Source organism: Mobula birostris, chromosome 1 (assembly GCF_030028105.1).
Source record: "Mobula birostris isolate sMobBir1 chromosome 1, sMobBir1.hap1, whole genome shotgun sequence".
Lineage (NCBI taxonomy): Eukaryota > Metazoa > Chordata > Chondrichthyes > Myliobatiformes > Myliobatidae > Mobula > Mobula birostris.
In genome coordinates this window covers 215,643,382-215,657,593 of record NC_092370.1, presented here as the reverse complement: position 1 = coordinate 215,657,593, position 14,212 = coordinate 215,643,382, and the positions used below count along the sequence as shown (strand labels likewise).

At 42.1% G+C, this 14,212-nt stretch overlaps 1 protein-coding gene across 4 annotated transcripts in view; it reads right to left on the bottom strand.

Annotated features, from left to right (window-relative positions):
- LOC140204441 (spermatogenesis-associated protein 7-like) overlaps positions 1–6,153 on the bottom strand; it is a 95,594-nt gene extending 89,441 nt beyond the window's left edge. For all 4 annotated transcript variants that reach the window (XM_072271163.1, XM_072271172.1, XM_072271178.1 and 1 more), the window contains exon 1: positions 6,003–6,153. In XM_072271163.1, the coding sequence (XP_072127264.1) occupies positions 6,003–6,039 (37 nt within the window). In that variant the 5' untranslated portion in view covers positions 6,040–6,153. The remainder of the gene's footprint in view (positions 1–6,002) is intronic.
- Positions 6,154–14,212: the final 8,059 nt, after the last annotated feature.

Genomic DNA, 14,212 nt, shown 5'->3' with positions numbered 1-14,212 from the left:
AGCAGAGAAAAGCATATACATGCAGGTTCTTCCCATCATATGAATGCCCAAATTATGTACACTCCATACATATAAACAAGCTTTTTGGGAAACCAGCAGGATGGATCTACTGACTGCTGTACATATGCAGGTATCTTCTTCTGTCTGGGGATGCAGTTTGCAGATGCATTCCTGATGTGCAAACTATTTGGTTACGAACAGTTCATAGAAACAGATCCCTGCTGTAATCTGGGCACAATCTACATATACGAAGAAATCTGCAGATGCTGGAAATTCAAGCAACACACACAAAATGCTGGTGGAATGCAGCAGGCCAGACAGTATCCATAGGAAGAAGCACAGTAGACGTTTCGGGTCGAGACCATTCATTAGGACTAACTGAAAGAAGAGATAGTAAGAGATTTGAAAGTGGGAGGGGGAGATCTGAAATGATAGGAGAAGACAGGAGGAGGAGGGATAGAGCTAAGAGCTGGAAAATTGATTGGCAAAAAGGATACAAAGCTGGAGAAGGGAGGGGATCATAGGACGGGAGGCCTAGGGAGAAAGAAAGGGGAAGGAGCGCCAGAGGAAGATGGACAGCAAGCAAGGAGTTATTGTGAGAGGGACAGAGAGAAAGAAAAGGAAACAATAATAAATAAATAAGGGATGGGGTAAGAACGGGAGGAGGGGCATTAACGGAAGTTAGAGAAGTCAATGTTCGTGCCATCAAGTTGGAGGCTACCCAGGTGGAATATAAGGTGTTGTTCCTCCAACCTGAGTGTGGCTTCATCTTGACAGTAGAGGAGGCCGTGGATAGACATATCAGAATGGGAATGGAACGTGGAATTAAAATGTGTGGCCACTGGGAGATCCTGCTTTCTCTGGCGGACAGAGCGTAGGTATTCAGCGAAACAGTCTCCCAGTCTGCGTCGGGTCTCACCAATATGTAGAAGGCCGCACCGGGAGCACCAGATGCAGTATATCACACCAGCCAACTCACAGGTGAAGTGTTGCCTCACCTGGAAGAACTGTCTGGGGCCCTGAATGGTGGTGAGAGAGGAAGCGTAAGGGCATGTGTAGCACTTGTTCTGCTTACAAATCTACATAAACTATACATACCACACATGGCATTTTTTTGGCCTCAGTTAAAGCTTCATTTGTGTCAACTGTAGTGAACAGTGGAATATGCTTCAGTTTGGTTGTGCAAGAAATTCACCTCCATCTCAAGTTTGTTTATAATAGCATGCAAATCATAATCCTAATTACTCTCAGCATCTGTTGTTGTCAAGCAAACCTGTGTCATTGCCCCAATTTCTTTATTCAATCCTTCTCATTAGAGTGCGACACCTTTACTAACTCCTAAGATTCCCTGGCCCACGACTGCTCAAAGTGAAGAAGGGGCCCTCAGGATGGCACTCACAACCTGAATAAAGCAGTCCAGCATAAATGACCCAGTGAACAAGCTACCCGACTACCCCCCTTCTGACAGGCACCTCTTGAATTATCTGTGGAAAAATCTGTAGTTCTTTCATTAGCCGTGTAAGTCACCTCCACACTAAGTTGAAGAAAATCATCTTCAATCTTAAGTGATTGTCTAAGATAGTTTTCCAAGTCCTCTGGACTCTCCATGTGTACATTTTTGTTCCATCTCTTCCATCAATACTCTTTTTGATCTTAAATATCACCATCATCCTGATGGATTCACCTTGACAACCGAGCTCTTGTATTCTATGCCTCTATTTATAAAGCTCAGGATTCCTTTTTTCTTTTAACCATCTTCAAATGAGCTTTGCAAACATACCTCCTGAACAATTTTACTCACACACCTTTTAGAATTGTGCAACCTAGTTTAAACTGCTTCTCATTTCCACAATCAAAAGTTAACAGTGCATTTCTCAGTATTAATTTTTATCTACTAGTTATTCACCCTTACCACCAGCTCAACTATGTTTCCTTGAAATCTATTATTTTTCTCATCAAAGTTCAGTCACTATGTCTCTGCAAACTTTCACTGCAGTTCTTTGTCTACTGTTACTTGCCAAACCAGAATAAAGATTGGATCCTTGGTTCTCATCTTCAACCCCACCATCATTCCATTCAATGAATTTTCCTCCATAACTTCTGCAGCCTTCAAAAACCACCAGGCACATGTTCCACAATCCACTTCAGCAGTCTGTATACACATGACTGTGTGGCTCGGCATAGGTCAATTACCATCTACAAATTTGCTGACAATACAACCATTGTTGGTAGAATCTCAGGTGGTGATGAGAGGGCGTCCAGGAGTGAGGTATGCCTGCTAGTGGAATGGTGCCGCAGCAACAACCAGGCACTCAATGTCAGTAAGACAAAAGAGCTGATTGTGAACTTCAGGAAGCGTAAGACGAAGGAACATATACCAATCCTCATAGAGGGATCAGAAGTGGAGAGAGTGAGCAGCTTCAAGTTCCTGGGTGTCAAAATCTCTGAGGATCTAACCTGGTCCAAACATATTGATATAGTCATAAAGAAGGCAAGATAGCGGCTATACAGTATTAGGAGTTTGAAGAGATTTGGCATGTCAACAAATACACTCAAAAACTTCTATAGCTGTACCATGGAGAGCATTCTGACAGGCTGCATCACTGTCTGGTATGGAGGGGCTACTGCACAGGACCAAAAGAAGCTGCAGAAGGTTGTAAATCTAGTCAGTTCCATCTTGGGCACTAGCCTACAAAGTACCCAGGACATCTTTAGAGAGCGGTGTCTCAGAAAGAAAGCATCCATTATTAAAGACCTCCCGCACCCAGGGCGTGCCCTTTTCTCACTGTTAACATCAAGTAGGAGATACAGAAGCCTGAAGGTACACATTCAGCAATTCAGGAACAGCTTCTTCCCCTCTGCCATCTGATTCCTAAATGGACAATGAAGCTTTGGACACTACCTCACTTTTTTTAAATATACATTATTTCTGTTTTTGCACATTTTTAATAATCTATTCAATATATGTAATTGAGTTACTTGTTTATTTATTATTACGTCTTAATTAATTTATCTTTTCTCTCTCTCTGCTAGATTATGTATTGCATTGAACTGCTGCTGCTAAGTTAACAAATTTCATGTCATGTGCCGATGTTAATAAATCTGATTGATTCTGAACTGTTTCTTTCCTGATGGCTCACCATTCTACTTGAACCAACCACTCCCCAACTCACAGCACTTCCCAGTTCTATTGCAGAAGATGCAGCACCTGCCCTTTTGCCTTGCCCCTTCTCACCATCTAAGGACTCAAATATTCCTTCCAGGTAACAGCAATTTACTTGCACTTCGAAGTTTTGTTTGCATTTGGACCTCATGATGTGGTCTCTTCTATTTGATGAAACCAAAATGGGACTGGATGATGGTTTCAAAGAACACTTCTTTTCAGTCCACTCAAAAGACCTTGAACTTCAAACTACACACATCAAAGTTGCTGGTGAACGCAGCAGGCCAGGCAGCATCTCTAGGAAGAGGTACAGTGGACGTTTCAGGCCCGAAACATCGAGTGTACCTCTTCCTAGAGATGCTGCCTGGCCTGCTGCGTTCACCAGCAACTTTGATGTGCGTTGCTTGAATTTCCAGCATCTGCAGAATTCCTCGTGTTTATGAACTTCAAACTGGCTGTTATTAATTGTCCAGCTCAGTAATCCATGATTGATCCTGATGCTTTTGTTGCAGATTTTGCATATTTTTCCAGTGACCTCAGGGATTTCCTCCATGTGCTGTGGTTTCCTCACCCACATTCTAAAGAAATGTTCGTGATTGTAAATTACCTTGTGTCGATGGGTAGGAGAATGGGAATGTGGGAAACAATCAATTATGGGGAAATAGGAGTGATATGAATGACCTTCTTCAATATTGTGGGCACGTAGCCAAGTGGTTAAGGCGTTCGTCTAGTGATCTCAAGGTCGCTAGTTCGAGCCTCAGCTGTGGCAGTGTGTTTGTGTCCTTGAGCAAGGCACTTAATCACAAACTGCTCTAGTGTCTGTGCGAGGAGTAGAGCCTTACACAGACTTCCAATCTGTGCCTTGGAAGGCACGAAAATGCCTGACGTAGGCCTCTCATGGTCTGAGTCGATGTTCCCTCCCCTTCAATATCATAAGAAATTGTGATATAAAAATATAATTGACCTCCTGCACAATTCTAACAAAACCCAATGTCAGCTCAACAGCACCTCATCTTCCCATTGGGTATAATGTAGTTCTTTGGACCCAACAGTGAATTCAACAATATCAGTCAACTAGCTTTTTTCTGTGTTGGAACTGGCAGCTCTATTAGAAGGTCATCCACCTGTTACGTTAACTGTTTTTTCTCTCTCCATAGATGCTGTATGATCTGAAAAGTCTTCTTTATTTCAGAATTCCAACAACTGCTGTGTATGGCATTTAATGTTCCTGCATTTTAGTTCTAAATGCCTTTATTCATTTTCCTCTATTTATATGGCTCCAAAAACACGGTAGCTTAGTGGTTAGCACAATGCTTTACAGTACAGATGACAAAGGTTCAACTCCTGCTGCTGTCTGTAAGTTTATACGTTTTCCCTGTGACTGTGTGGGTTTCCTCTGGGTGCACCCATTTTTTCCTAAGATGGGTCCAAAGATGTATCAGTTGGTAGGTTAGGTGATCATTTGTAAATAGTCCTAACGCCGACTCCTCTGCTTGCATCTTTGGAAACAACTCTATTTCTATCTTTGATATCTCTTTCTTTCCCTTTCAAGGTTCTTTTAAATACCCTGACCTGGAGTTACATGCAGTCTTCTGTTCTTTGCGGAAATGGGACCCGCTCTTGGGGCCTCACGACCGGCTGTTTTTTGATATGCCAAGGATGCGGCCTAGAAGACTAATGCACCTTCAGGGTACCAGATTTTCATGGCTCTCGAGGCGGATGGGGATTCAAGGCCAGTGCCGCCGCCTCATGCGTCATGGGAGAAGGAAGATCGTAAGCAGCGAGCTCAGAAAAAGCAACGCAACAGACTTTTAACATAATAAATCAGCAAGTTGCTTTGTTATGTCTCCCCTCTCACTGTGAAACAGGGACACCTCTTTTTCCCCTATTAGGGAGAGAGAGAGAGAGCCTGTGGAATGTCGATATGCCTGTGGTGAGCGAGTAGTTTTTGGGGTACTGTAAGTCTGTGTCTTTATTGATGCTTTGCTGCACGCTTGAGTGCTCAGTGGAGGGTGTCAATGCTTTTTTTCACTGGTGAGGGAGTGGGGACGTTGCTTTGCTGCTGCTTATGCATGGGATGGGAGAGTTGGGGGGCTTTGGGGTTCTAACATTTAACTGTCATTCATTCATGCTTGGGGCAGTCCTCTGTTTTCATGGATGTTTGTAAAGAAAAAGAATTTTCAGGATGTATATTGCATACGTTTCTCTGAGATTAAATGTACCTATTGAAACCTATTGATTAGACTAGGATTAAATTAGGGAATTGCTGAGAGCAGGAAGGGTCTATTTCCTGCTGTATCTCAATATATAAATAAACAGAAAGAGCTACAGTTAGCTGGCATTCAATCCCCCCTTTTATACAGTAAAGTAATTTTGTCAGAAGTATAATCTTAGTGTCCAATTTTCTACCTGCATTCCCTTATCGTCACCTGTCACAATTTCCTCAATTTACTCTTCCAGTTCTGATAAAAGGCCATTACTTGAAACACTACCGCTTTCTTTCCTCTCTCTCCACAGGTGATTTCTAGTTTGCTGATATTCTCAGAATTAGGGAATGTTAATCTCACAGTTGCAGTATCAGCATTTTTTTTTTGCTTTTGAAATTCTATCCACTGCTGTTACAGCCCCCTCAGCTTCAACCTTGATGTCAGGGGTATTATCGACAGCTACTTAACGTACAAATGGATACTGGGGCTGTAACATTGTTTTGTCCCAATGGCTCCCCTTGCCCACTGCTAAGGTGAAGCCGCTTTTGGTGCCACCAGTTCACGCGCGCTCCCGATCAGCACCCGCGCAGCTTCGGTTACCATCTGACTCAGCAACGGACCACAGAATGTACCTTTCTTGTTTGCCATGTTGATGCCGAGCCTTCCCATATTCTCGGACGGCGCAAAGACGCGAGTTACGGCAGTCAAAGCCGCCGTTATCTGGGCTCAGAATCAGACAAGAACACCACAGCCGCCATATCTGTTGCTACGCCGCATCCTCGGAGCTGGGTCAGCCAACCACGGGTCGCATCATGTTTACGTCACTGTTGCCTTAGTGACAGAGGGTGCTCCGGGATCCGGATGTCTCTGGAACAGTGCGAGGGAGTTGAGTGGGAGAAGGAATGGAATGGAGGAATGGAGAAGGGAAAGGAAGAGAAAGGGAGAGAGGCGAGGCGAAATAGGAGAAGTGGAAAGAAGAGCGAAGGAGAGGATTGAGAGAGAGAGAGAGAGAGGAGAGGGATGGAGGAAGGGGAAAGGAGAGAAGATGGAGGAGGGCAAAGGAGCGGTGCAGGAGAAAGTGAAGAGATAAGGAGAAAAGAGGGCAAGGAGAATCTGAGAGGGAAAGATGCATGCAAGGTAAAGAGAAGGAAAGAGGGTGAATGGGGTGAGGGAGGGGGAAAGGGCAAGGGGAAGAGGAATGTATGTTGGAGTGGAGAATGGTGGTATTTTATTAGTGGGGAAATTAGGTGTGGAATTGGAGAGAGGAGGGGTTGAGGAATGGGTGAGGAGAGGGTGTAGAAGGGGAGAGGATTTAGGAGTGGGTGAGGAAAGGGTGTAGGAGTGTGGAGTGGAGAGAAGAGGGGCGTAGTTGTGCGGAAAGCAGAGGGTCCAGGAGAAGGTGGTTTGGGAATGGTGAGAATGAGGAAGAGAAGAAACAAGGGAGTGGAAAAGACAGGAGGAGTGGAAGAAATGAAGGGAGAAAGGTTGTTTGGAAAGAATGGGTAAGAAAGGACTCTGGTGAGAATGTACAGTGGGTAAATGAAGAATAATGAGGGACAAAGAGTGAATGAAAGAAAGAGAAGTGAGGAAGAGGGTGACATATTTGGAGTAAGCGAGAGATGTGAAGGCGGATGGAATTGGAGGGGGGATCAATAGGGTCAGTGGGCGCCTGTGGTGTAAAAGAAAGGATAAAAAAATTAAATGAGTGCAAGGAAAGAGAGACAGACTTGTGATGCTAAAACAGCAAGGAAATGAATGAAGGGGAGAGAATGGAGATAACAGACGTAACAGTCTGAAGGAAGGACATTGAGAGGGATATGGAAAGAAAGAAAGAGATGGGAGAAAGTTGGTTGGAGGTAAGATCAATCCAAGGAAGAGGATATAAAACGGGAAGAAAAGTAAAGCAGATGTCAAAATATGTTAATAAATTGTGGCTGAGAATGAATTATAAATAAATGGATGGGGAAAGGAAAAGTTGAGAATTAAATGAATGTTAAAAAATGTGATAAGCGATGTAAGTAGAAGGATGGACCATTGTGAAGGAGAAAAGAAGTTAATTCTTCCTAGTTCAAGCCTGCATCATGTATTCTATGACCTTTTTGGATTTCTTTTTAACTTCAACACAAGAGATTCTGAAGATGTAAGAAGTCTTCAGAAACACACATAAAGTTCTGTTGGAATTCAGCAGGTTAGGCAGCATCCATGGGGAGAAACAAACAGTCACTATTTTGGGTGAGATCCTTCATCAGGACTGGAGGGGAAGGAGGAAGGAGCCAAAATGAGATGATGTGTGTGGGCTGGGGGTGGGGGGAGGAGAACAAGCTGGCAGACGATTACAGAGAGGAAGCAGTGAAAGATGGTCTCACAGAATAAAGTGCTGGAGGAACTGCAAAATCTCTTCAAGGTATATCTATTCTGAAGAAGTTTAAATCTCCTCTCCAAGGGAGTTCGGTGAGATCTTCTACTACTCCCCATGATTACCTGCCAACTTGTACACCTTCCACTTCCCCACCGACTTATTCTGGCTTCTTTCCCCTTCCTTTTGAGTCCTGATGAAAAGTCTTGGCCCAAAACAGCAACTGTTTAATGCTTTCTATGGATACTGCCTGACCAGTTGAGTTCCTCCAGGACTTGTATGTGTCCTTTTTAAAATTGTTTGCTTCTAGGAATGTTATTGTATTTTTTCCCTTGAGGGTTGTTGTCACATTGCATTACATAGCTCCAATTATTTTCAAAGTGTCACAAACTGTTACATTGTTATGCTGTCCCTGATATGCTTTCAGTGTCTAGAGACTACACCATTTTAATTATATAATAATGTATAGTCCCCTTCTTATAGTTATTGTGACCATGTCAAACTAAAAGGAGTGTTTTCTACTTTTTGTTAAAAGTTAATTATAAGTAAGCTATCAGTGTATTCATACAATATACGTTCAATGAATTGGTACAGAAATTAGAGGGATTGGATATTTGCTGGGCACAGTAGGCAAAATGAATTCCTCATGAATTGGTACTGGAACTTCAGTGTTCCGCCATTTACATTCAGTGGCCACTCTGTTAGGTACACCTGCACACCTGCTCGTTAATGCAAGTATCTAATCAACCAATGTGGCAGGAACTCAATGCATAAAAGCATGGACACGTGATCAAGAGGTTCAAGAAGCTCAGACCAAATATCAAAATGGGGAAGAAATGTGGTCTAAGTGATTTTGACTGTGGAATGATTGTTGGTGCCAGATGGGGTGGTTTGGGTATCTCAGAAACTCCTGATCTCCTGGGATTTTCACGCACAACAGTCTCTAGACTTTACAGAGAATAGTGCTAAACTAAAAACATCCACACAGACACACTTATACATACAGTACTGCCCTAGAAGAAGAAAGAAAGCTGTATATTCAAGTCTGCAGCTGACACTTACACAGGAGCTATAACAAACTACATTGAAATGAGCTAGAAATTACAAAGATTCATAGAATTTGCCTTTGGTTCTTTTGTATACCTGTACCTTCTCTTAAACTTTTACATCCCTTGCCAGATGGTAATCAGATTAACAAGTTACTCACTATCAAATTAATATTTTGTAGAGGTTCAACATATTCTTTCTTTTGTACTTTATGCTTCTATTTATATGGTAGGATCCTGATGTTGTTTACATTGTTTTCTTAAGCTATACTTCCATTTTCAACTACCTGTTTTTACAGTAAATGCAATTATCTTCATGCACCTCCATTGGAATTCCATCCTTTAAATGAAATTATTCCTCTGAGTAAAATATATGCTTCTCAGTCTATGTTCTTTTGCAATCTCTTACTATCCTCCATGTTTACAATGTTTACAAGTTTTGTGTCATTTGTAAGTCTTAAAATGGTGCCCTGTTCACCCAGTACGTGGCATTTATAAATGTAGAGTTAACCAGTGGCCCTACTAGATATCCTTAGGGATCACCACAATATATCTTGCTCTAAATCAGAAACAATTGATCACACAGTACATTTGCCCTGTCTCTAAATTTAGGCATCCATATCATTGGAATATCAACTGGTCCCTTAGGACTGATGTGGTAATCCAGAAAAAGCATTAGCATATGTTCTCTCTTAGGTGTCATTTGGCTTGTTTGCAAAGCTTCTCTCAAACTACTACAGATGTGCTGTAGAAAATATTCTGATGGATTGCATCTCAGCCTGGTCTGGCATCTGCTCTGCACTGATGGAGCAAGTAGTAAGAAGTAAATACTGCCTGGTCCATTACAGGCTCGTCACTTCCTTTTATCCAGTTCACCTTCAAAATGTTTTGCTTTAGGAGTTCAGAAGAATGGGAGGCCAACAAAATTAAATTTACAAGTTTTCTGGTGGGGCTGGACAGTCTGGACCGAGGAAGGATTTTCTCTCAACAGGGATGCCTGGAACACTCCCAGATTCCAGACTGGGAAATTTCTTCACTTAGACAGTGGTGAACCTGTGAATTTGTTACCACAAGAGGCTCTAGAGACCTGAATGATTTTAAGGAGAGAGATAGATTTCTGAGTGCAATGTTGAAGAGGTAGGAATTACGGTATTGATATCAATGATCAGTCAAATTGCCGGAGATTTATAGTCAAACAGTGCAGAAAAGGGCCCATTAAATCTGGGTTGACTATCAAGTACCCAACTACATCAATTGTGCACTAATCCCACTTTAATTCCTCTAACATTCCCACCAATGTCTTTCAGATTCTACCATTCATCTACACAACAAGGGGCAATTAACAATTGCCAATAGCCTACAACAGTTATAACGAATGAAGCAGCAGTCTTGAAAGGCTGAATTTCCTACTTTTTCTGTTGTCATTCATTCAAAGTGGAAATTGTTAGATTTCTGGAGTTTAAAGGAGCCAAGGGGTTAGGAGAGCGTGTCATCAGCATCTCCTTCTTTGTCCTGCTTATATTATTGGTTTCCAAATGGACCACCATAGCAGGAATATTTCCAACCTCCCACTCCCAAATCTGTCCACACTAAGGTAACATCTTAAAATATGCAGCAATCTATCTGAGGAGGGTGATAGAATACAAGAACTTCTGAACTTGGAGTGGGAGAACAATTTAGCCTCTGGAGTCTGTACTGTCCTTCAGAAAGTTCATGTCTGCTTCTCTAGGGCATCAAAGGTTATGGTGAGAAGGCGGGGAAGTGGGACTAAATGGGAGAATGGATCAGCTCATGATAAAATGGCGGAGCAGACTCGATGGGCCGAATGGCCGACTTCTGCTCCTTTGCCTTATGGTCTTCCTTGCACCATTTTTTTGCCCCATCAGCACATCTCTTTAAAACCCAGAAATCTATCAGTCCTCAATTTGAAGAATATCATCACGAAGCAGTGTTATTTCCTCCGTTTCTGTGAAAATGGTGATGTCGGAAAGCTACCCGTTGGTCATTATGGAGCAGATGTAGGCGTGGGAGGTGTTGCAAGGATGAAGATCCAAACGACAACAGAAAAAACAAATAGGTTTTCAAGTTATACTATGAGTAGTTGAACATAAAATAATGCCTACTATAGAGAGTTTGAAAAATTGTGCATTCTCTTGTACGATATCATGTTTAGATTTAGCGCACAACAATGATTGGTTTACTAATTCTGAATGGAAGACCGATAAATGTTTGGAATAGGAATGCAGCAGATCTAATAACGGTGGCAGGGTATGAGAAATAAGGGATGAGCGAGCCTGTGGAAAACGACGCAGAAATCTACACGTAACCGTATAAATCCTACCATTGCGTTTTGTCCTCACGTCGGGGCTGATTTTACTTTACTCCACAGCGTAAACAGTTGGTGTATCATTGCGTTTGATACGCCGATTTAGTAAACTTTTGGAAGACATCTTCAGTAGAAAATAAACAAACCAGTCCTCAGCCCCTCCCAGTTTTTATTTGATTCCCTGTTTTCTGTCCCCTCTCCTTTGTTCTCAGTGTAACGCTAAAGGCTCGCTCGGCGTGAGCTGTGGCTGCAGGATAAGTCCGCCACCTGGCATAACCTTATTAACATTCCGGGCAGGTTTGAAAGCTCAGGAATACCGATTGCGGCGCAGTGCGATTAAGTAATGTAAAATGCAGTCACCAGTTGAATCTACAAATGACATCAACAATGATTTCATACTACTCGTCTGCCTTACACTTTTTTTTTCACGAGAGCCACGCCCGAACCGAGATAATATAGTTTATGAGCATAACCTGCGCTTTAAAACATTCATTATGTCGCGCTGTGTTCAGATAAGAATACGGGCTTTTAAAGTTGAAATTATTCAAATATATAAATGAACCGACACAGATGTTGTTACACGTAGTCTGTAACATCGTGAGGAGTATGTTTGCATAATGTAGGCGTCTGCACTTGGCAGATGGTGGAGTGTTACAACCGGTTCTTGTGGGACAAACGCATGGACTCTGATTCCAAAATTATGCTTATGCATACGTTTTCCGCGTAGGAACGAATGGTAGAATACACAGTTTACATGGTACAGAAGCCGTGGTGTAAACAATCGTGGCCGCCTTAGAATCCTTCCTAAGCTGCCTCCTGCTGCCGCCCCTGCCCGCTTTGTGTAGAGAGCGTTTGACGAGGTGGCTGTTGCCTGCCGCAGGACATTGCCATGTGCCGAGAAACCGAGCGCGACTTCGACTCACAACTCCACCTAACAACACGACACCACCACACATAGCCTCCATCTCCAGCCATGAAGAGTGTGTTCCGCAACCCAGCCACTCCGGAAACAAGATCTGCTATTTTCTGCAAAGATAATATACTTCTATTCAAAAAGAGAGAAAAATACATGTAACAGGCAGACGCTTTCAATTTTCTCTGCAGCGTGAGACCCTTCACGCAGGAACCGTTCCTGCTGTTACGAGCCACAGCCTGAACGTGGTTTATGAGTTTTGCTTTATATTCATTTTATTTATGTTATCGGCTTGGTTGGAATAAAGCACGCATACGTAAAATGTTGACTCCAAAGGATGGTCCTTCCTGTTAAATAGGCGCATTCAGAATAACTGGCAGCAATTTTCGGATGCAAGAAAAGGCAAGGTTTTGGCGATCTAAGATGAAATTTCCAATAGAACCGTCACGAAAGCACACTAATTGTGAGCCACCAGGTTTGTATCTGTAACGCAATATAAATATATATATATGTGGTGTGTGTGTCATCAGCATTTTAGTTTCGTGAATTCAGTTATGTTTGTCCATAGAGTTGATCTTGTTCTTATATCATTAACTGTATTTATGTGTAAGTAAATCGATGGGAAATTGCGTGAAAATGAAATTATTGTCCCCAAATAGCCAAGCGATTTCTTCATTTCATCGATATTCACGTCCAGATGAGGATCTACATCTGGATCCTTGCAGTAATTATTTTGTGAGGGATATGCTGCACTGTTAACTGAGCAGTTATATCGTGCCGTCCAACAGTACGTCTCGAATCTCCATAGAAGGTGTAATTCTGAATATGTAAATCTTTAATCATACCGGAATGCTTACTTGAGAACATTATTTTACTCGCACTTTTTCTCTGTTTAATCAATCAATTCTTTAGATTCTCTCGCGTAGCTCCGACCTGGTGTTTTTTTTGTTGGATGTATCGGGTCGCCACAGCGAAAAGACCCGCAGTGTGGTGCGGAAAAGAAGAATCAAAAAGCATTGAGAAAAAGAAACTGCTATGTAGATTGCTACTAAGACTATAATTCTTAGAGAATTAAAATGGAGCGTTGAAATATTTATCTCTATTCAACCTCTCTCAGACATTTCCCCATTCGCTATCCCATCTTGCAGTCTGGTTGAACAGCAATTGACGCGTAGTTTGAAAACTGTTCCTTCCTTACCGCATCCAGAATATACACTCACAACATTTTCAAAGCATTGGTTCAACAATATACTCGCTAAGAGCTGTATACCGCCTGAATGCAAATCAGATAATATTAACCTATAGACTGCTCTGTTACTGCCGTCATACCAACCAATTGTCAAAAGCTCGTAGACACCAAATCCTTAAAGTATTTTTGTAAATTTGCAGACGTCATTAGAAATTTAATGCAAATATCCCGACCGACTTTTGGATTAAAATCTTGTTAATGAGTTGGTTATCCTTTTTTTTTAGATAATGCTTGGCCACCGAGTATATCACTTTGCCACAATAACAACCACGTTATAATTCGTTACATGCAAAATAAATTGCAGGGAAATCGATCGTTTCCGGTAACCCTACACATTTTCGGTTTCTGCTAATGCAGTTAATGCTTCTGGTTCCAGTCACTCTCATAAAAATGTATCAATGGTGAGCAGAATGAATACTAAAGTTATGATTTGTCACTGTGTATTAGCAAGGCGTTAACTCTTGATAAGAGAGTAACAGTAAATAAACATTTGATGTAGTTCGTTGTGATTGACTTGTTTTAACTAACTTTATAACTTAAGCAGATACGCTGGTGTGGGGTGAGGGGAGGAAGTTAAGCGTTTGAATTCTGGACCATGGCGGCACTGTCACCTTTAATATAGTTTGACGGTTCCATTTACTTTACAACTTAAGGGAGATTGCCCCACTCCGGGGTCTAGAAATGTAACCTGACACAACCACAGGAGGTCAATTATGGGAATGGAACACCATGATGTCACCATCGCCAGGAAGGGGCATTGGCTTGCGATCTGTTTAAAACTGAGAAAAATACTACTACAACAATGGGAACGCTTATGCATGACACGACTGCACTGAACAAACTTTAAAAGGCCGAGTTACTTGCAAATGAAACAGTGGGCGTTTCACCAATCCGCACCCCTCCAGAAAACATCCTGGTCACAAGGTCAGACTCGGAAGGAAAATATGAAGTT